At 36.6% G+C, this 17,500-nt stretch overlaps 1 protein-coding gene across 1 annotated transcript in view; it reads left to right on the forward strand.

Moving 5' to 3' along the window:
- Positions 1-17,500, forward strand: part of LOC135212112 (uncharacterized) — a 500,342-nt gene that overhangs the window by 463,227 nt on the left and 19,615 nt on the right. The window contains exons 27-30 of the mRNA XM_064245510.1: positions 8,813-10,343; positions 11,001-11,830; positions 13,760-13,838; positions 16,675-16,781. Of these exons, the coding sequence (XP_064101580.1) occupies positions 8,813-10,343; positions 11,001-11,830; positions 13,760-13,838; positions 16,675-16,781 (2,547 nt within the window). The remainder of the gene's footprint in view (positions 1-8,812; positions 10,344-11,000; positions 11,831-13,759; positions 13,839-16,674; positions 16,782-17,500) is intronic.

A 17,500-nucleotide genomic window follows, 5' to 3' on the forward strand; every position in this document is an offset into this window, starting at 1 on the left:
TTGATGTGAATCTACTATAACTATATGCATTTTCAATTAGACAATTTATCAGTAATGACAAAGAAAATATTGAAGCGAGTAAAACTGAAAGTGGTTATTGGCTAAAGTGATCTACAAAGGAAAATTCTAGTAAATGAAAAGATTTGATTAGTTCGTGTTTATGGTGAGTGTGAGTGTTTGGGTGTAAATTATGACTAACTTTTGTATGTGTTCCTCTATGGCTCGTATGCTTAAAGGCCTTTGTTGTGGGCATGTGTGTAATAGTTGATGATTATGTAGTGAAATACTGTGGTTTAGTTTACACTGAAACAGTTGTGGCAGAGATAATAGAATTAAAATGTACAATCTGTCACCGGAAATGTTTAATAGATATAAGAAGTAAAGCAATAAGTGCGTGCATGCGGTTAATTCATTTGAAAGAGCATATGTCAAGGCACGTCCGGGGGTCTGGGTTATGGGGCTTGACCTCTCCAATTCTGGGAGGTTCGGAAAATGATGTGAGAATAATAAACCAAAATAAAATAAGCAACTCATTTTGTTAGTTAAAAACCATCAAAGATTTTACGAAATAGAAGGATGATTTTTAAACAAGTTCCAGGATATGCTGGAACAGTAAATGAAAAGTATATAAGAATAAGTGGAAGTTTTTTTTTCTTTCTTTCTTTTTTAAATTAAGTTCACAAAACATAATGGACATTATATTGCTTATGCAGTTCCTCCGTAGTGTACGGTACCTATATTGTATTTACTCTGTACACCTGCATTATGAAAATTGATAATTTGCTGTATAGGAAATATCCCAAAAAAAAAACCTTCATTTTTGACACCGTCCACACGTGTCGTTTCACACACGTTGCGTGTCTGTAACCTATTGAGCGACAACACGCGATCGAAGCGAAAAGGAGTCGAGTGCGATCGTGTATAAATTGCTCATAAAAGGGAAGCGCAGTTTTGTGATAAAATGCGACAGGTATGTAGCAGGTATTGATAACTGGAGTATAAAATTTAGGCTAATGGCCAAGCGCTGGGACCTTTGAACCTATTTCAACGTTGAAAGCTCCGTAGTGCCGTCAGTGGACCTCGTGAGGTACACTATAGGCATTGCTTAAGGTTCTTTGCAGCGAGCCTTCGGCCCCTAGCTGCAACCACTTTCGTTCCTTTTACTGTACCTCCTTTCATATTCTCTTTCTTCATCTTATTTTCCGCCTTCTGCTAACACTTGATTCATAGTGCAACTGCTTTCAGGTCTTCCTCCTGTTACACCTTTCAAACCTTTTACTGTCAATTTCCATTTCAGCACTGAATGACCTCATACGTCCCAGTGCTTGGCCTTTGTCCTGAATTCTATATTCAATTCAAATTCAAAAATTCAACGTTGAAATGGAAATTGAGAGTAAAGAAGTGTTTAAAGGAGTAACAGAAGGAAGACCTCGTTGTTGCACTAAGAAAATTGTTAGGATAGGGCGGAAAGTAGTATGGATGACAGAGAACATGAACGGAGATACAGTAAAAGGAATGAAAGTAGTTGCAGCTAGGAACCGAAGGGACGCTGCAAAAGTACCTGAAGTAATGCCTACAGTGCACCTGAATAGTTAAGGAGAGCTGGAATGCTTGTTGTGAGATTCTATTGCAATAGGTGAAGAGAGAAAATTATAACAAAACAAATTTAATATGAATGATTTGTGGTTTAAAGTTACATTAGAACTTATAAAGAGACACAGTATATATGATAGCGAATTAATTCAGGAGCTCTGTAAGTGAAAGTATGAATTAATAGGAATCATGGGCAACTGAAGTGTACTTATATCATCATCGGAAATGAACATAGTTGCTTGTATCTTCTGTCTTGAGATGCAGAGGAAATTTGTTTTATAATACCCAGAAATCGACAGTCTCCGGTTTAACCGGGATAGTAAATTAATAAGAATGATATGCACATGGAAGTCTGTATCAACATTGTAAATAAAAATCGGTACGTTATCTTCCATTTGACGCTAGGGGTAAATTCGCTTTTGGCACCCACATGTCGACAATTTTATTTATTTATTTATTTATTTTATTTTATTTTATTTTTTGTTTTGTTTTGGTTTTTCGGGAAATTACATGCTGAAGAGGTCACACCAGAGGTGTAAATTCGTTTTTGACACCCGCAAATAGACACCTTTTATCTTTCGGGAAACATACATACTGAAGCGGCCACACCAGAGGTGTAAATTCGCTTTTGATACCCGGAAATAGACCCCTTTTTTTTCTTTCTTTTCCTTTTTCGGAAACATACACACTGAAGAGGTCACATCAGAGGTGTAAATTCGCTTTTGACACTCACAAATAGACACATTTTTTTTCCCGGTAAACATACACACTGAAAAGGCCACACCAGAACGGTAAATTTGCTTTTGACACCCACAAATCGACACTTTTTTTTTTTTCGTGAAACACACACCCTGAAGAGGCCACACCAGAGAGAACTCCAGCAGCTCATCAGTATACGAGAACGATCTTCAGAGATGCTGCTCACTTAATCCGGGTCGCTCTCTCTTATTACCCAGTGGGTTTCCGCCTCTGATGCTATGCAAGTTCCCATTTGCACCTCAAAGGTCCGACGGTTCCAGAACTTTGATGTGATGATGTTCCCGAGAAGCCTCCATCCCGAACTACCTACTGCACGACATTTTAAACTATCAAGACTCCGACGGGATAATCTTATATGTATATATTCCCCTTTTGAATAAATCCACTTACCTTGGTTGCTATAGAGGTATAAATGGGGGGCTGCATAATGGCATTTATTTTACTTTTGGATGGTTTCTTGCAGATGCGATGCGTGCTAAGGGAGGAGGCCACGTACGGGTTGGTATTTGCCATTAAAAAAGACTTCTAAGTGACGTTCAACCTAAAGTATCGTGGAGGTTTTATGAGTTATTTGTTTGGTTTAATATCTCCAGTTGTTAACTTAAATACGGATTGTATTATATATATATATATATATATATATATATATATATATATATATATATATATATTAAAGATAAATGCCACGAAGGAAAAATAAACGAAGGAGGTCTGCAAGATCTTTCGTCTTTAAAAGTCCTTTACTGAGCAGATACTGACATAAATACGAGAAAAGACAATACAAGAAGGTTCGTATAACTGACAGATAGGGATTATAAAGGGATTAGTACCTAGAATCCGACACACCTGAAAGATGAACACCTGGAAGATAAGAAACCTTCCCAAACAAGCATTAACTATGGGTGCAATTAAAGGTTTAAGACAATCATCTCAGATATAATTTCCAGACAATTAAAGGATTATAGGTGAACAAAGCTTATTCGGCAACTTGGTAAACAAAACCATACTTCAACAATACAGACCAGACATACATTACAACAAAAAAAATTTTTTTATTAACTCTAAGGCAACTGATTTTTATTTAAGTCAGTGATTATATCTTTGAGGTCGTTCTTAAACATGTTACAGATACAAGGGTCTAAATGAAAAAGGCCACGACTAACATTGAAATTACAATGAAAAGTAAGTTGTATTAAAGCAGATTCTAAAAGATTTCGTGATAAGACATCTCTTGACCATGCAATTACTGAACTATCAATCCAATTAATTCGGTGGTTGTTTTCACTTAAATGAATGAATAATGCATTACATTATTGCCCAGTTTTTACAGAGTATTTATGGCCCCAGAGAAAGCAACAACATAATATATAAAATTCCATGTATGGATTGTCCTTCATTCTATCTCGGATAGTCTAGCAAGGCTAGTAAGCATAAGCCAGCATAAATACTCTGTAAAAACTGGGCAAAAATGTAATGCATTATTCATTCATTTAAGTGAAAACAACCACCGAATTAATTGGATTGATAGTTCAGTAATTATGGTCAAGAGATGTCTTATCACGAAATCTTTTAGAATCTGCTTTAATACAACTTACTTTTCATTGTAATTTCAATGTTAGTCGTGGCCTTTTTCATTTAGACCCTTGTATCTGTAACATGTTTAAGAACGACCTCAAAGATATAATCACTGACTTAAATAAAAATCAGTTGCCTTAGAGTTAATAAAAAAAAATTTTGTTGTAATGTATGTCTGTCATGTATTGTTGAATATGGTTTTGTTTACCAAGTTCCGAATAGCTGTCACCTATAATCCTTTAATTGTCTGGAAATTGTATCTGAGATGATTGTCTTAAACCTTTAATTGCACCCATTGTTTATGCTTGTTTGGGAAGGTATCTTATCTTCCAGGTGTGTCGGATTCTAGGTACTAATCCCTTTATAATCCCTATCTGTCAGTTATACGAACCTTCTTGTATTGTCTTTTCTCGTATTTATGTCAGTATCTGCTCAGTAAAGGACTTTTAAAGTCGAAAGATCTTGCAGACCTCCTTCGTTTATTTTTCCTTCGTGGCATTTATCTCTATTTATGGATTTATCACGTTCCTAACTTTCGTGATTCAGTTATACATATATATATATATATATATATATATATATATATATATATATATATATGTACATTTTTTCTAATTTGTTTAGCATGCTGCCTATAGAAATATATAAAAACTTGAAAGCAGTATTATTCATCTGTCAAAAAAAAAATGTTAATTTTGGCAGTGGCACTTATTCAGAGACTTGGAAACCAAACGGAAGTCATTCTTCAGATTACCTGACTTTCTTGTTTCTTTTTCATTTATCGTCAGTAGTTCAATATTGGTTCTCCCCTTTCCTCTTGGTTGGCGTGGAAACCAAACCAGTTTAGATAGGTGTTCGAAACATTGCAAGAAGCGAGACTCGCCAAAGGCTTATTGCAGATAGGACAGAACCTCCCATTTCCTGTGGATAGGTGATGCGGACCATTTTGCTAGAGGAGAGGGCTTTATTTGTAATAGGAAAGCATTAGTTCAGTTGGATAGTGCCTGGTTTCTCTCTATTGACCGGCGTCCCATATAACGAAGTTTGTTCTGTCAGCGAACCTAGATCTTCGACTTTTGTTTTTTTATCAGGAAAAGGTCTTTCATCTAATCTTGCTAATGAACATCTCTTGGACTAATATGCTGAATATTAAATTTTAAGTACCTTTTGCATTTATTTGGTATTTCCTGAAGTATCTTCTTCAGAATACTTAGGATTACAGCCACTTTTTCCAATTTCATTTTTGGTGCTTTTTTTCCTATAATCTTATTTAATGTATTTTTTATTATGGTAATACATCGTTTGATCTATTTTAGTTTATCGATATTTTATTCATTTTTAAAACAGCTGCCACATCTTTACCCCTTTTTTCACATTCTTCCATTTTAATATAAATGGAAGAATAATTTGCATTTCCTCCATTACGTCACGTTGTTCCTTTTTATAGAATCAGAAACTCATCTGACGTTCTCCCCCTCTCCCCCCTCCCCTGTCAATCTTTATATTTTGATTTCCCTCAGTGGCCTGGAAAATTAGTTTGTCGTTTCCCCGTGTTTTTTCGATATATTTCTTCTCAATGAGCTAGAAAATTATTCATGTCAGTGTTGCCTGATGTTTGGAATATCAATTCTAGTTGAACTATCCGTCTGAAGTTTCCTACGGTATTTTTTAACTGATAATATTCCAAGATATTGCAGTCTTGTGATCATTAGCGTTAGGAACGCGTTTAAGTGGTCTTAAACTTTTATCCAAAATACAATTATTGTTGATGGTCTTTGGGAGGTTATCATTTTAAATTTAAATAATGTCATTAATAAGTTGAATACTTTTTACAAACTTGATTCATAGATAATTAAGGAAACTAATAGCGTAATTAAGTGGAACTTATAAATACCGTGGATAACATCTTTATTGCAGGAACAAGATAATTATGTATGCAATTTCCAATACTACCCTTGTAAGCTGACAGTATTTTTAAATGGGATTAATATATACAGTTAATTATAAAACTTGGTTTCAGTATATCATACTTGCATGAAGATTTTCCAATTTGCCTATTTGTTCTCTGACTTGTCAAGCTGGTATGAAATCATTTTGGAAAGGTCCATATATACTGCTTTAGTTATTTTTGCTAAGAATTACATGTCTCATAAGTGGCGCTTTTTAGCTGAAGGGAAGTATGATTTTCTGTCATCTCTTCACAGACTTAAGACAAAACATAATGTATCATTGATAAATTATTGCTTCCATGTTTTTTTTAATTCGATATTCATTAATTAAGTACCTGCATGTCATTTCTCAAAGAGACGATCTCAGAATGGAATTGGAGATATTCACATTATGCTAAATATTTTCTCATCACACAATAGAGAAGTCAGACTTCTTTTCAAGATTTTGACGGAAACGAAAACTTTTGCAAAATGTTGATCGGAAACGTTGTTGTTCTCCAACAACAAAATAGAAACATTACCGTTCTCAGCCCGCAAAATAGAGTAAGGGCTGTTTTTACACACAAAACAAAATTTTTCCGGAAAACATTAAAATTCGCTCACCTCAAACTGCAGAAACGTAATCCCGCCCCCCCTCTCCTCCTCCTCCTCCTCCTCCTCCTCCTCCTCCTCCTCCTATCACATCTCTCTAAGATCATTCCACAAACAACAAATAAAAGCTAGCCTTTCCTCCCGTCTTCCTCACATCCCCCGCTGGTATCCCTCAAAAGCAGCATCTGAACACTACATGCAAACAAAAACCTCTTTGGGGTGGGATGGGGTATTAGGGGGGGCCGGGTTGATGTTACTTCTGTCTACGAATGAACCCTTGAGGGGTTGACTTCTGCCTGCGATGAGCCCTTGGAAGGTTTTGCCTCTGCCTATTTTCATGAGAGTGAGAGATAGACCTCTGGGCTGAAGAAGCAGTGTCTCAAGGGTTGTTAAACTTAGAAGTGAATTGGAGAGTGTCTCTCTCTCTCTCTCTCTCTCCAATCTTCTCTCTCCCCTCTCTCTCTCTCTCTCTCTCTCTCTCTCTCCACTTGTAAGGTAGAAGAAAGAGAAGAGGTGTAAGAAAGTGACATATTTTTCTCATTTAATGGAATTATTTTTATTCAAATGAGTAAAGGCATAGGATTTTTCAAGAGTGAATCCTAGTCAGCTTTAAGGGACCATACTGGTTATGTTCGAATACCTTAAAAGGGAAAAATATGTACAGCGATAACAGTAAACTGGATCAGCAAACTACGCGAAAGCGTAAACATTTGAGAAGTCTCGCGATAAAATGAGGTTAGAAGTCCATGAAACTTTAAAGAAGCTTGGAAATCAATTCTCCATACGGGCGTTAACTTCCGTTTTACCTCAAAGGTCATGTAAAGACCTGTAGAATTAATCATTGTGACGTTACAGCATCCCACGAAGATACGTTTGCTCACAGATTGTCTCTCTGGCACAGACGGTAAAACTGATAATGAAAATGTTAAGTTGAAACTGAGGTAGTGAGAGAATGCAGAGTAGGATAGCCTTCGACGAAAGTGTAAAGGATGGTCACCATGGCTGAAGAAATTATAATCTCTTAACTCGAACAATCTCCCTAGGATTTCAAGTTCCAGATTGTGGTCCCATCCCAAGGTTCCTTCGGTAGGGGTGTAAGAATACTACCACTGTAGGTCCTGCATGTCGTAAAAGTCTACTAAAAGGACAGCTGCTGCCTTGCAGTCTTACTTTTTAGTAAAAGGCTAGGCCCATCGCCAATAACTGGAAATTGCTGCCTTGCAGTCTTACTTTTTAGTAAAAGGCTAGGTCCACCGCCAATAACTCTGGAAATTGCTGTCTTGCTGTCTTATTTTTTAGTAAAAGACTAGGCCCACCGCCAATAACTGTGGAAACTGCTGCCTTGCAGTCATACTTTTTAGTAAAAGACTAGGCCCACCACCAATAACTGTGGAAACTGCTGCCTTGCAGTCATACTTTTTAGTAGAAGGCTAGGCCCACTGCCAATAACTGTGGTTGATGACAGCAAGGGCATTCGGTCCTTAAAACACCATTTGTCAAACATTAAACCATGCCTGATGATGCCTTTGATAGAAGGTAGTGGAGAAGGCACATCAGGCAACCAACCCCTTAATGTAGGGATAATGGTGGAAAAGAAGAAGAAGATTGTGTTACCATCCCCACAACAGAACAGTAGCCAACAGCGTCAGATCAGCAGAGCAGATCGTCTGAACCATGAAGCGTTGATGCCATTATCTCAGTGGGAATAGGAAACCTTTCCAAGATACCCACCCTTATAACTGCATTGGCTATTTGTTTTTAATTACTGTGAAAAGGTGTCCTTGCGTGAAAGGTTAAATATAGTTTTACCTGTGAACAGTAAATCATGGGATGGGTCCCCAATCAGAGATCGGCAAGTCAACCCCACCTACTAATCTGTCTGTTGAACCACCATTCAAGTCTAGCATTCGCTCTATTTCGTGTTAGGGAAGAACACATTAACGCGAAACTTGATAAGATTATATCCCTATAGAATACACATTGTTCAAAATATATTGTCTCAGGAGTTACCTATCTGAAACCGGAACATCTGCTTTCTTCTCAGTGATTGGAAATAAAGTTTTCTATTCGTTAATTTCCATTTCCTTGAGCAGCGTTTATGATGTATCATTAACTCCCTGTGGATTGAATATCTATTTTGGAACAATCAAATTTGAGATAGTATTGATTTTGTCTGTGGTAGGTAATGCTCATGTTTGTTTTATAACAGGGATTACAATTCCAAACCAATAGAAATTCTTGGATCAAATTGTAGGATACTTGCAATGCCCATTTTCACACTCACGCACATTAACAACCATTTAGTGTTTTATTTCTTCTTAATGATTTTCATCTTTTAATTTCAGGGACGATTCAGCTGTTCGGTTGGGGATTTACGTCCTGGTGGTGAAACCGAAGAAGTGGTCGAACTGAATGATGTCCGACCAAAGCCTGCTCAGAGGTTGGTCTTTAAGTCTTCAAAAGTTATAGGAACAAACCGCAGAGAGAGGATTGAAGAAATTGAGCTCGGTTTTGAGGATGGACCAGAGACAGAGGAACATTTTCCATCGCATCAGGGAGGAACTGCAATACCCCCTAGTAATGGTAATCCAGTAGCAAATCATAGGCAGGCCTTCACTGAAGGTCAAGATGATCTAATACTAAATATCCAGGATGAAGGGCGACAGAGTTATTCCTCAAATGCTGCGCGGTATGGGAAGTCTAAGTCCTCCAAAGTAAAGCAGAAAGGTGGTCGAAGTCGCAAAGGAGGCAAACGCTTCTCGCGAGGTGGTGGTGGAGGGGGTTATGCTGAGGAAGTTGTCCTTAACATGAACGATGAGCCTCCTCATCCTGTTTCTCAAGGTAACAATGATCCTTCTCGAATGAGTGGTGCCTTATACAACCGTAGTGATAGCCAGGAATCGGTTCCTGACATTGTTGTAACCCGGAATGATGATTCTGTTGCTATTAATGGAAATTACCCAGTCAATGATGATGAAGATGAAGAGGACTTTGTTATAGAAGATATAAGAACTGGTGTCCAGACCTATCTTGATCCGAAGAAGAAGGGAATTGGCAGTAAAGTTAAGGACAAATTGTTCCCAAACAGACATTTGCCTAAGGCTAAGAAGATTGACAGAGCAAAGAAAGTTGAGCAGTTTGTTGATTCTATTATGATAGAAGATTTGAATCGTGGGGGACGAGTGACTCCTATATTTGACAGAGAAGAATACCTAACACATGATGACTATACTCAGAAAAGGCACACCTTACTCCAAAATCACCCAAAGAATTTCATTGAAGGTGACACAGAAATCATTACACTAGATTTTCCAACTACTTCTTCCCTTAGTCCCCAGAGTGCCGAACTTGCAATGGAAGAAGAAAAAAGACAGTTAATCATGAAGAGAAAAGAAAATAAAAAGAAAGGTTTGACACTGGAGGGCATAGAAGAAGAGTCCCCAGATCACTCTAGCAGTGCCCAGAAGCCTATTATATCCCCTGAAGCTTATGAGGATTACATTGGTGAGTCTGTTGAAAATGATTACCCTGAACTAGCAGGAGGATCGGATTTCCAAAACGACCAGTACGATGATGAGTTATTTGCACAAAGAGAACAAGAACTGTATGAAGAGGAGCAGAGAAGGCTTCAACGCGAGCAGGAGGAGTACGAGTTACAACTAAAGGAGGAAGAGTTACGTCAACAACAGGAAGAAGAAGAACGTTTGCAAGAAATGCTGAAACAGCAGCAACAGGAGGAACTGCGTTTACAGGAGGAGCAACAGCAATTGCAGTGGCAGCAGCAGCAGCAGGAACTTGAGGAGCAAAAGCCCACAGGTCCACTTTCAGGTTCAGCATCAATGAGTTTCATGGATGACCACAGTCCAACAAGTAATGGTAATTGTGATTTTTATCGTCAGTGTATTGCAAAGACCTCTAGAGACCTTCCCCAGCCAGTCCCTGATAACTGTAGTGTAGAGCGTAATTTTGGTGAATTTGGTTTTGGTGGTAAAGATGATCCAATTAGTAGTATTAAAACTAACTTTGTGACTAGTGGTGCAGTTAATAATCATACGAGGACTAGTTGTACTGTAGGAAACAGTTATGCAGGTGGAGATAGAAAACCAAAGAGAACTATAAGTCTTGGCAGTTCAGCTAGTGCCTCAGGTAATGAATCCAGAAATAATAGTACAAGTACATCAGAGCACAGTAGTATGTCTATAAGTACGTGTAGTGTTTCCAGTAATGCAATGACTGTAAAGAAAAATAGATCATGTCTTTTTTTACCAACAAGTACAACAAGCTTACCTGAAATATCTATAGAGCCCCCAACTCCGCAAGCACCCAAGCCTAAAGATAATTTTGATCGTGAAAATAAGATAAAGTACGACCTTAGAGTGCCTGGTTATAGAAGTATGTTCCTTACTGTACCTGGTTTTGATGATGATGATGGTGATCGATATCTTCCCAGATATTCTTGTGATAGTAATGATGAAGAAAGTAGTAGTGATGATGATGTTATCCATAAACCCAGAGTTTTTGCATCCCTGGCAGGTATGGCTGACAGCCAAAGGCTCAAACGCTATGGGAGCAGTTGTGACATTGCCCAGTTTGGAGTGTATGGAGAAAGTACTTCGAGTTATGGTAGACATAATGATTTTAATGCTAATGCAGACTCCTACAACTGTAAGTCAAAGGTTGGAGGGACTGGTTCTGGAGCCTTTGTCGCTGATAAGTTAGCAGTGTTTGAGAGGGTCGTAGAAGAAGAACACAGGAAGTTCATTGAATGTCAAGAAGTACGGAAGCGTATTTTCAGGCAGCCGAAAAAGAGTGGCGAATATCTGGACAAATTTTACAGCCCACAGGTCATTGAAAATATTGATGCAAGAGCTAGCGTCAGAAGCCGAAAACTGCGTTACTATGATGACGTTTTTGACAGCGATGACAATCTACGGTCCCCTTCTCCAAATAGGGCACGATCTCCTCCTTCCAGAACGTTGTCTCCTCCTAAAAGTAGCAATGTTGCAAGTCCATCAGGATACAGAGTTCCAGTTCCAGAACCCCCGTCTTTCTCGCCCCAGCCTCGAAGCCATGTCATCTACTCTAACAGCAGTGAGCCAAGTGAACCGGCTCGTTCTCCTTCGCCTCTGCCAGTGGAGGATGATTATGACTACGATGTTTATGGTTACTTGGGAAATGGACCCCAGCCAAGTTCTCCGGGGCCTGCATATGGCAACAACACTACTCGCCAGTGCTCGCCTGAGCCTCAGTCGCAGGCAGCCAAGGAGATGTACCCCACCTCCAGCCGGGTGACTTCGCCAGGTCCGAGCAGCAGTGCCTTGCAAGTAGACCGTGTCAGCTCTTTAGACAAACAGACAGATGAGGTAAGGCAGATGTCTTAAGAGTCTTTTGCATAATGCAAGTCAGTTTTCTTTACTGTCATGTTATTATTTATTCATATTCATTATATAGGGGGAAAGTCTCTCACAATCAATTTAGAAGGTCTGATTTGATCATTTCCTTACTTGCCATGCTATACCTATATTCTACATTTAATTAACAGAGACTGCCATTGCTTTTGTTCATTTCAAGTTAATATATCATGACTAAATTGGTATCACGACCTGATATACTTCCTATAAAGTGGAACAATGAATGTTGATTTAGATGACAAAAGAATGAAAGTGGTAAATTTGTTGAGGGTTGTGGGTGAGAATGTACAAGATTGTGGTTAGAAAGAGGGATGAGGTGAGAAGCGGAATAGATGAAGTAAGGAAGGCACCAGTCAATATCAAACTCTTACTAATGCCAACTGGAAGTCTGTGGTTTGGATGCTGCTTCTGACGAAAACACCTGAGCATCTATTGTTTCATTCATTTATTTTGGGTATTAGCGTCGCTATTGCAAGTTATTTAATGTTGGCTCTTAAGACTTACAACGCTTCGAAATGTACAAAGCAAGCTGTATCCGTTGCTTTATGTTTCGGATTAAGATTTTAACTGCTTGCAACACGCCATATTCTGGTGTAGATTAAATGCAAAAAAACGTCAAAAGATCTTCCTCTTTTAGTAGTCATTTCGAATGATAATTCATTACTAAAAGTGTGAATCAAACGACCATAAGAGAGAGAGAGAGAGAGAGAGAGAGAGAGAGAAAATAATGAGAGTATTCAAAAGCTTAATTCTGTCGTTGAAACTGTTGAAACACTTTAGCTCAAGTACACGTCATCTGTGGATACAGGAAACTAAAATATCATTCAGTATTTTTCCAACCAGTAACCAATACTTACAAAGAAAATGCCATCTAATCGTCACTTGTCGCTTCCATCGCAATCATTTATTTAAGCCTAAAACGCTTTAGTGTCCTAATGAAATTTCAAGATACGATCTGCGGCATTCCTGGGAACGATGGAATGGGACTGACACCCTGGGGGCAGGGAGGGGGAGGGGTGTGAGCACTGTGAAAGGTCAACTCCGGGCAATAAACTTGATAAATGTGGTATTGCGTCAAATGTGTTCTAATGAAGGTCTGTATTTCTACGTATGTTTTGGTCTGATATACGGCCTTTATTGTATGTTAGTGTATGTTTGTATGTGTTTATTTTTTTTATTTATTTATTTATTTATTTTTTGGTGAACTTATACAGACGCAAAGAGTACTATGGTTGATTTTACGATAGCGTAGACTTACGTATTATTTTATTAGTAACTTTATTTCCTACTCGATGAAGTAACATTTTTTATTTCCAGTATCTGGAACCTGTAGTATGAACGAACTTCTCAAATTTCGTATTGGAAGAAAAAATAATTTAGTTTATTTATGATTGCTTTATTACTTCAGATACGAGTAATGTTATATATATATATATATATATATATATATATATATATATATATATAGAATAACTTGATCACGAAGTATATAAAACGTGATGCTATGTATAAATAAAGGTTTTTTGCCACTAAAGGAAAAAATGAAAAAGCGAGATAGCCAAGTACTTTCGGTCCTGTTCCGAACAGGACAGAAAGTACTTGGCTATCTCGCTTTTTCATTTCTTCCTTCGTGGCAAAAAACCTTTATTTATATATATATATATATATATATATATATATATATATATAATATACATCTATATATATATATATATATATATATATATATATATACATATACATATCATATATATATATATATATATATATATATATATATATATATATATATATATATATATATAGTATATATACTGTAGATAGATAGAAAGATATATAGTCTATTTTATTAGAGTAATTTACAAAGACTATTATTTGCAGGTGATGGAGATGTTAGATAACAGTTACTTAGATATGAATGACCTCGATGCGGTGAACGGACCGACAACAGGTAAATTAGGTGAGAACTGTTTTTTATTTATTTATTTATATATTTATTTACTTATTTGATCGATATCCCGGCCTAAGGAGTCTGTCTACAGTGTGCCGCAAATCGCACACATCTTCGCAGCTTATCTTCTTTGTTATTCAGGTACACTGCTCTCTGCCTTTTACTTCTTATCTGTTTATTATCCTTTTGCACCTTTTTCCACTTAGCTGTTCGGCTTCTTTAACAGCATTTTGCTCGTATTTTCATCTCCCATTTAAGATTAAACGGTTGATTTTCGTTATCGACGTCGGAAATGTATATAAATTTAGATGATTTAACCGGGAAGTAAATACATTCCTATTAGTACTCTCTCTCTCTCTCTCTCTCTCTCTCTCTCTCTCTCTCTCTCTCTCTCTCTCTCATGAAAAGCATCCCCACGTAACTACAACTTGAAAAATATCTTAAGTCTCTCTCTCTCTCTCTCATGAAAAGCATCCCCACGTAACTAAAACTTGAAAAATATCTTAAGTCTCTCTCTCTCTCTCTCTCTCTCTCTCTCTCTCTCTCTCTCTCTCTCTCTCATGAAAAGCATCCCCACGTAACTAAAACTTGAAAAATATCTTAAGTCTCTCTCTCTCTCTCTCTCTCTCTCTCTCTCTCTCTCATAGACACACACTGAAAAGCATACCAGTGTACTTACAACTAAAAAAATCTCTCTCTCTCTCTCTCTCTCTCTCTCTCTCTCTCTCTCTCTCTCTCTCTCTCTCAAGTAATCTCTCTGCGAGTTATTCACCGTCAACTTAATTATTCCTCCCCTTTCGTGGGGCGTTGCTTAATGTATATGCAAAAGGGAAGATGGTCTATTGACATTATATGAATTTTGAATTTTGATCAGTGTATTGGAGTTATTACATAATGCTATTAACCGATGATGTTTGAAACGTAGAGACGAAGATAAAGAAAATAAAGAATACGGATAAATAACGATAGAAAAGTGCATTTTATGCGGAATACCTTGAATAATGATATATTTATCGCAAAAATTAATTTTAGTATTATAAAGCAGTTTGGTCTCCGTTGATGAAATCAAGTTCATTTTTGCCAGTAAATGGTATGAATATAATTTTATGAAATTGACTGATAAAATCGGATATTTTAAATATGCATTTTCACATAAATCTGCATAATTGGTGTTTGCTATACTTTGCGTTTTCGTAAGAAATCGGTGTCTGAACCATCTCCACTCTTGACGGAACTAAGTTTTAAAAAATCTATGTTTTCGTCAGTGAGAATGCGTCAATTGTGTATTTTCTTAGACTTCTGCATCCTCTGTATCATCCTAAAATGACTCTTAATACAGCATTAAAATCAGTTTATGGTGCATCCAGTTACTGACATTTGCAACAAATCGAATGGCATGGGAACACGATATTTAAATTACCATGTGATTGAATATTGATCCTTTTTTCGGTTCAAGTAAATGTCAGATTCCAAAGAGTATGAGATATAGGTTAAGGAAACATTATGTTCACCTGATAAAGGTTAAGGAACATTGCGTTTATCTGATAAAGGTAAAGGAACATTGTGTTTACCTGATTAAGGTTAAGGAACATTGTGTTCATCTGATAAAGGTTAACGAAAGATTGTGTTTACCTGTTAAAGGCTGTGGAGACATTGTGTTTACCTGATAAAGGTTAAGGGACATTATGTTCATCTGATAAAGGTTAACGAAAGATTATGTTTACCTGATGAAGGTTAAGGATGTTTACCTGTTAAATGCTGAGGAAACATTATGTTTACCTGATTAAGGTTAAGGAATATTATGTTTACCTGATTAAGGTAAAAAAACATTATGTTTACCTGATAAAGGTTAAGGAAACATCATTTTCACCTGATAAAGGTTAAGGAATATTATGTTCACCTGATAATGGTTAAGGAAACATTATTTCACCTGATAATGGTTAAGGAAACATTATGTTCACCTGATAAAGGTGAAGGAAACATCATGGTCACCTGATAAAGGTTAAGAAACATGTTTACCTGACAAAGGTTAAGGAAACATTATGTTCACCTGACAAAAGTTAAAGAAACATTATGTTTACCTATTAAAGGTTAAGGAAACATTATGTTTACCTGACAAAGGTTAAAGAAACATTATGTTTACCTGACAAAGGTTAAAGAAACATTATGTTTACCTGATAAAGGTTAAGGGAACATTATTTATACCTGTTAAAGGTTAAAGGAAACATAATGAAAGGCTTATTTTCTGACCCATTTTTCAATCCAACTTCCATTTATCACCCTTTTAGTATTTAACAGGGTGTTCAATTGAATTTGGGTTAAATTCATTTAACACCCTTTTTATATTTAACAGGGTGTTAAATGGAGTTTGGGTTAAGTTCCATCTAACACCCTTGTAATAATTAACAGAGTATTAGAATGGAGTTTGAGTTAAATTTCATTTAACATCCTTTTAGTATTTAAGAGGGTGTTAAATGGAATTTGAGTTAAATTTCATTTAACAACCTTGTAGTATTTAACAGGGTGTTAAATGGAATTTGAGTTAAATTTCATTTAACAACCTTGTAGTATTTAACAGGGTGTTAAATGGAATTTGAGTTAATTTCATTGAACAACCTTTTAATATTTAACAGGGTGTTAAATGGAATTTGAGTCAAATTCCACTTAACACCATTTTAGTATTTGACAGGATGTTAAGCCTTGCACAATGTATGAGTATCGTTCATGGAATTTCACAAAAGAATTACGATTATTCAAGGTAACCATTCCTCTAGATTTTTTTATGCTATTTGATGATATAAAAACTATACTGGAGTTGCTTCATCGCCTTTCCATCCCGTTTCAGAGAACAACGGCAGGAGTGGCAGCTACGACGCGGTCAACATGAACGCTCCTAGTTCATCCTCGATGGATGCGCGCGACCCACTGGACGATGTCTTCGAAATTGAAGATGTAAGTCCTTAATTTTTTTTCGAAATTAAAGATGTAAGTCTTTCATTTCTTTCTCACGAAATTGAAGATGTAAGTCATTATTTTTTTCGGAATTAAAGATGTAAGTCTTTCATTTTTTTTCTCACGAAATTGAAGATGTAAGTCATTAATTTTTTTCGGAATTAAAGATGTAAGTCTTTCATTTTTTTCTCACGAAATTGAAGATGTAAGTCATTAATTTTTTCCCCTTCTTGAAATGGAAGATGTAAGTTTTCCTCGAAAATGAAGATGAAGGTCATTATTTCTTTGAAATTTACGATGTAAATCAAATCTCTTCTCCTCGAATATTGAAGTTTTTTACCGATTCATTTTTTTTTTTATAATCTGAACGGAGATGCTAGTAACTTGTCCTTTTACCCATCCCAAAATTAACCATTAAATATTGCATAAACAAATGTTGGCAACTTATCACACACACGTCGCAACATTTTAGATACAAGTCAACGGCTTATGACTTGTCCTAACCAGCATCTGTGAAAGATCCAGCCTCCACTTTCGGTCGTCGATATGTTTTCTACCTGTTTGTATTTGTGGACCACCTTCCTCTGTGTTTATATTCAGACTTAACGATGCCAGAAACGTCATTTAAAAACGGTGCATTTATATTCCTGGCGTGCCTAAGCAAACGATATTTTTACCATATGTTAAAGAAAATTCAGGAAATCCGATATTTTAAGTGA

The sequence above is a fragment of the Macrobrachium nipponense genome, chromosome 19 (assembly GCF_015104395.2).
Source record: "Macrobrachium nipponense isolate FS-2020 chromosome 19, ASM1510439v2, whole genome shotgun sequence".
NCBI lineage: Eukaryota > Metazoa > Arthropoda > Malacostraca > Decapoda > Palaemonidae > Macrobrachium > Macrobrachium nipponense.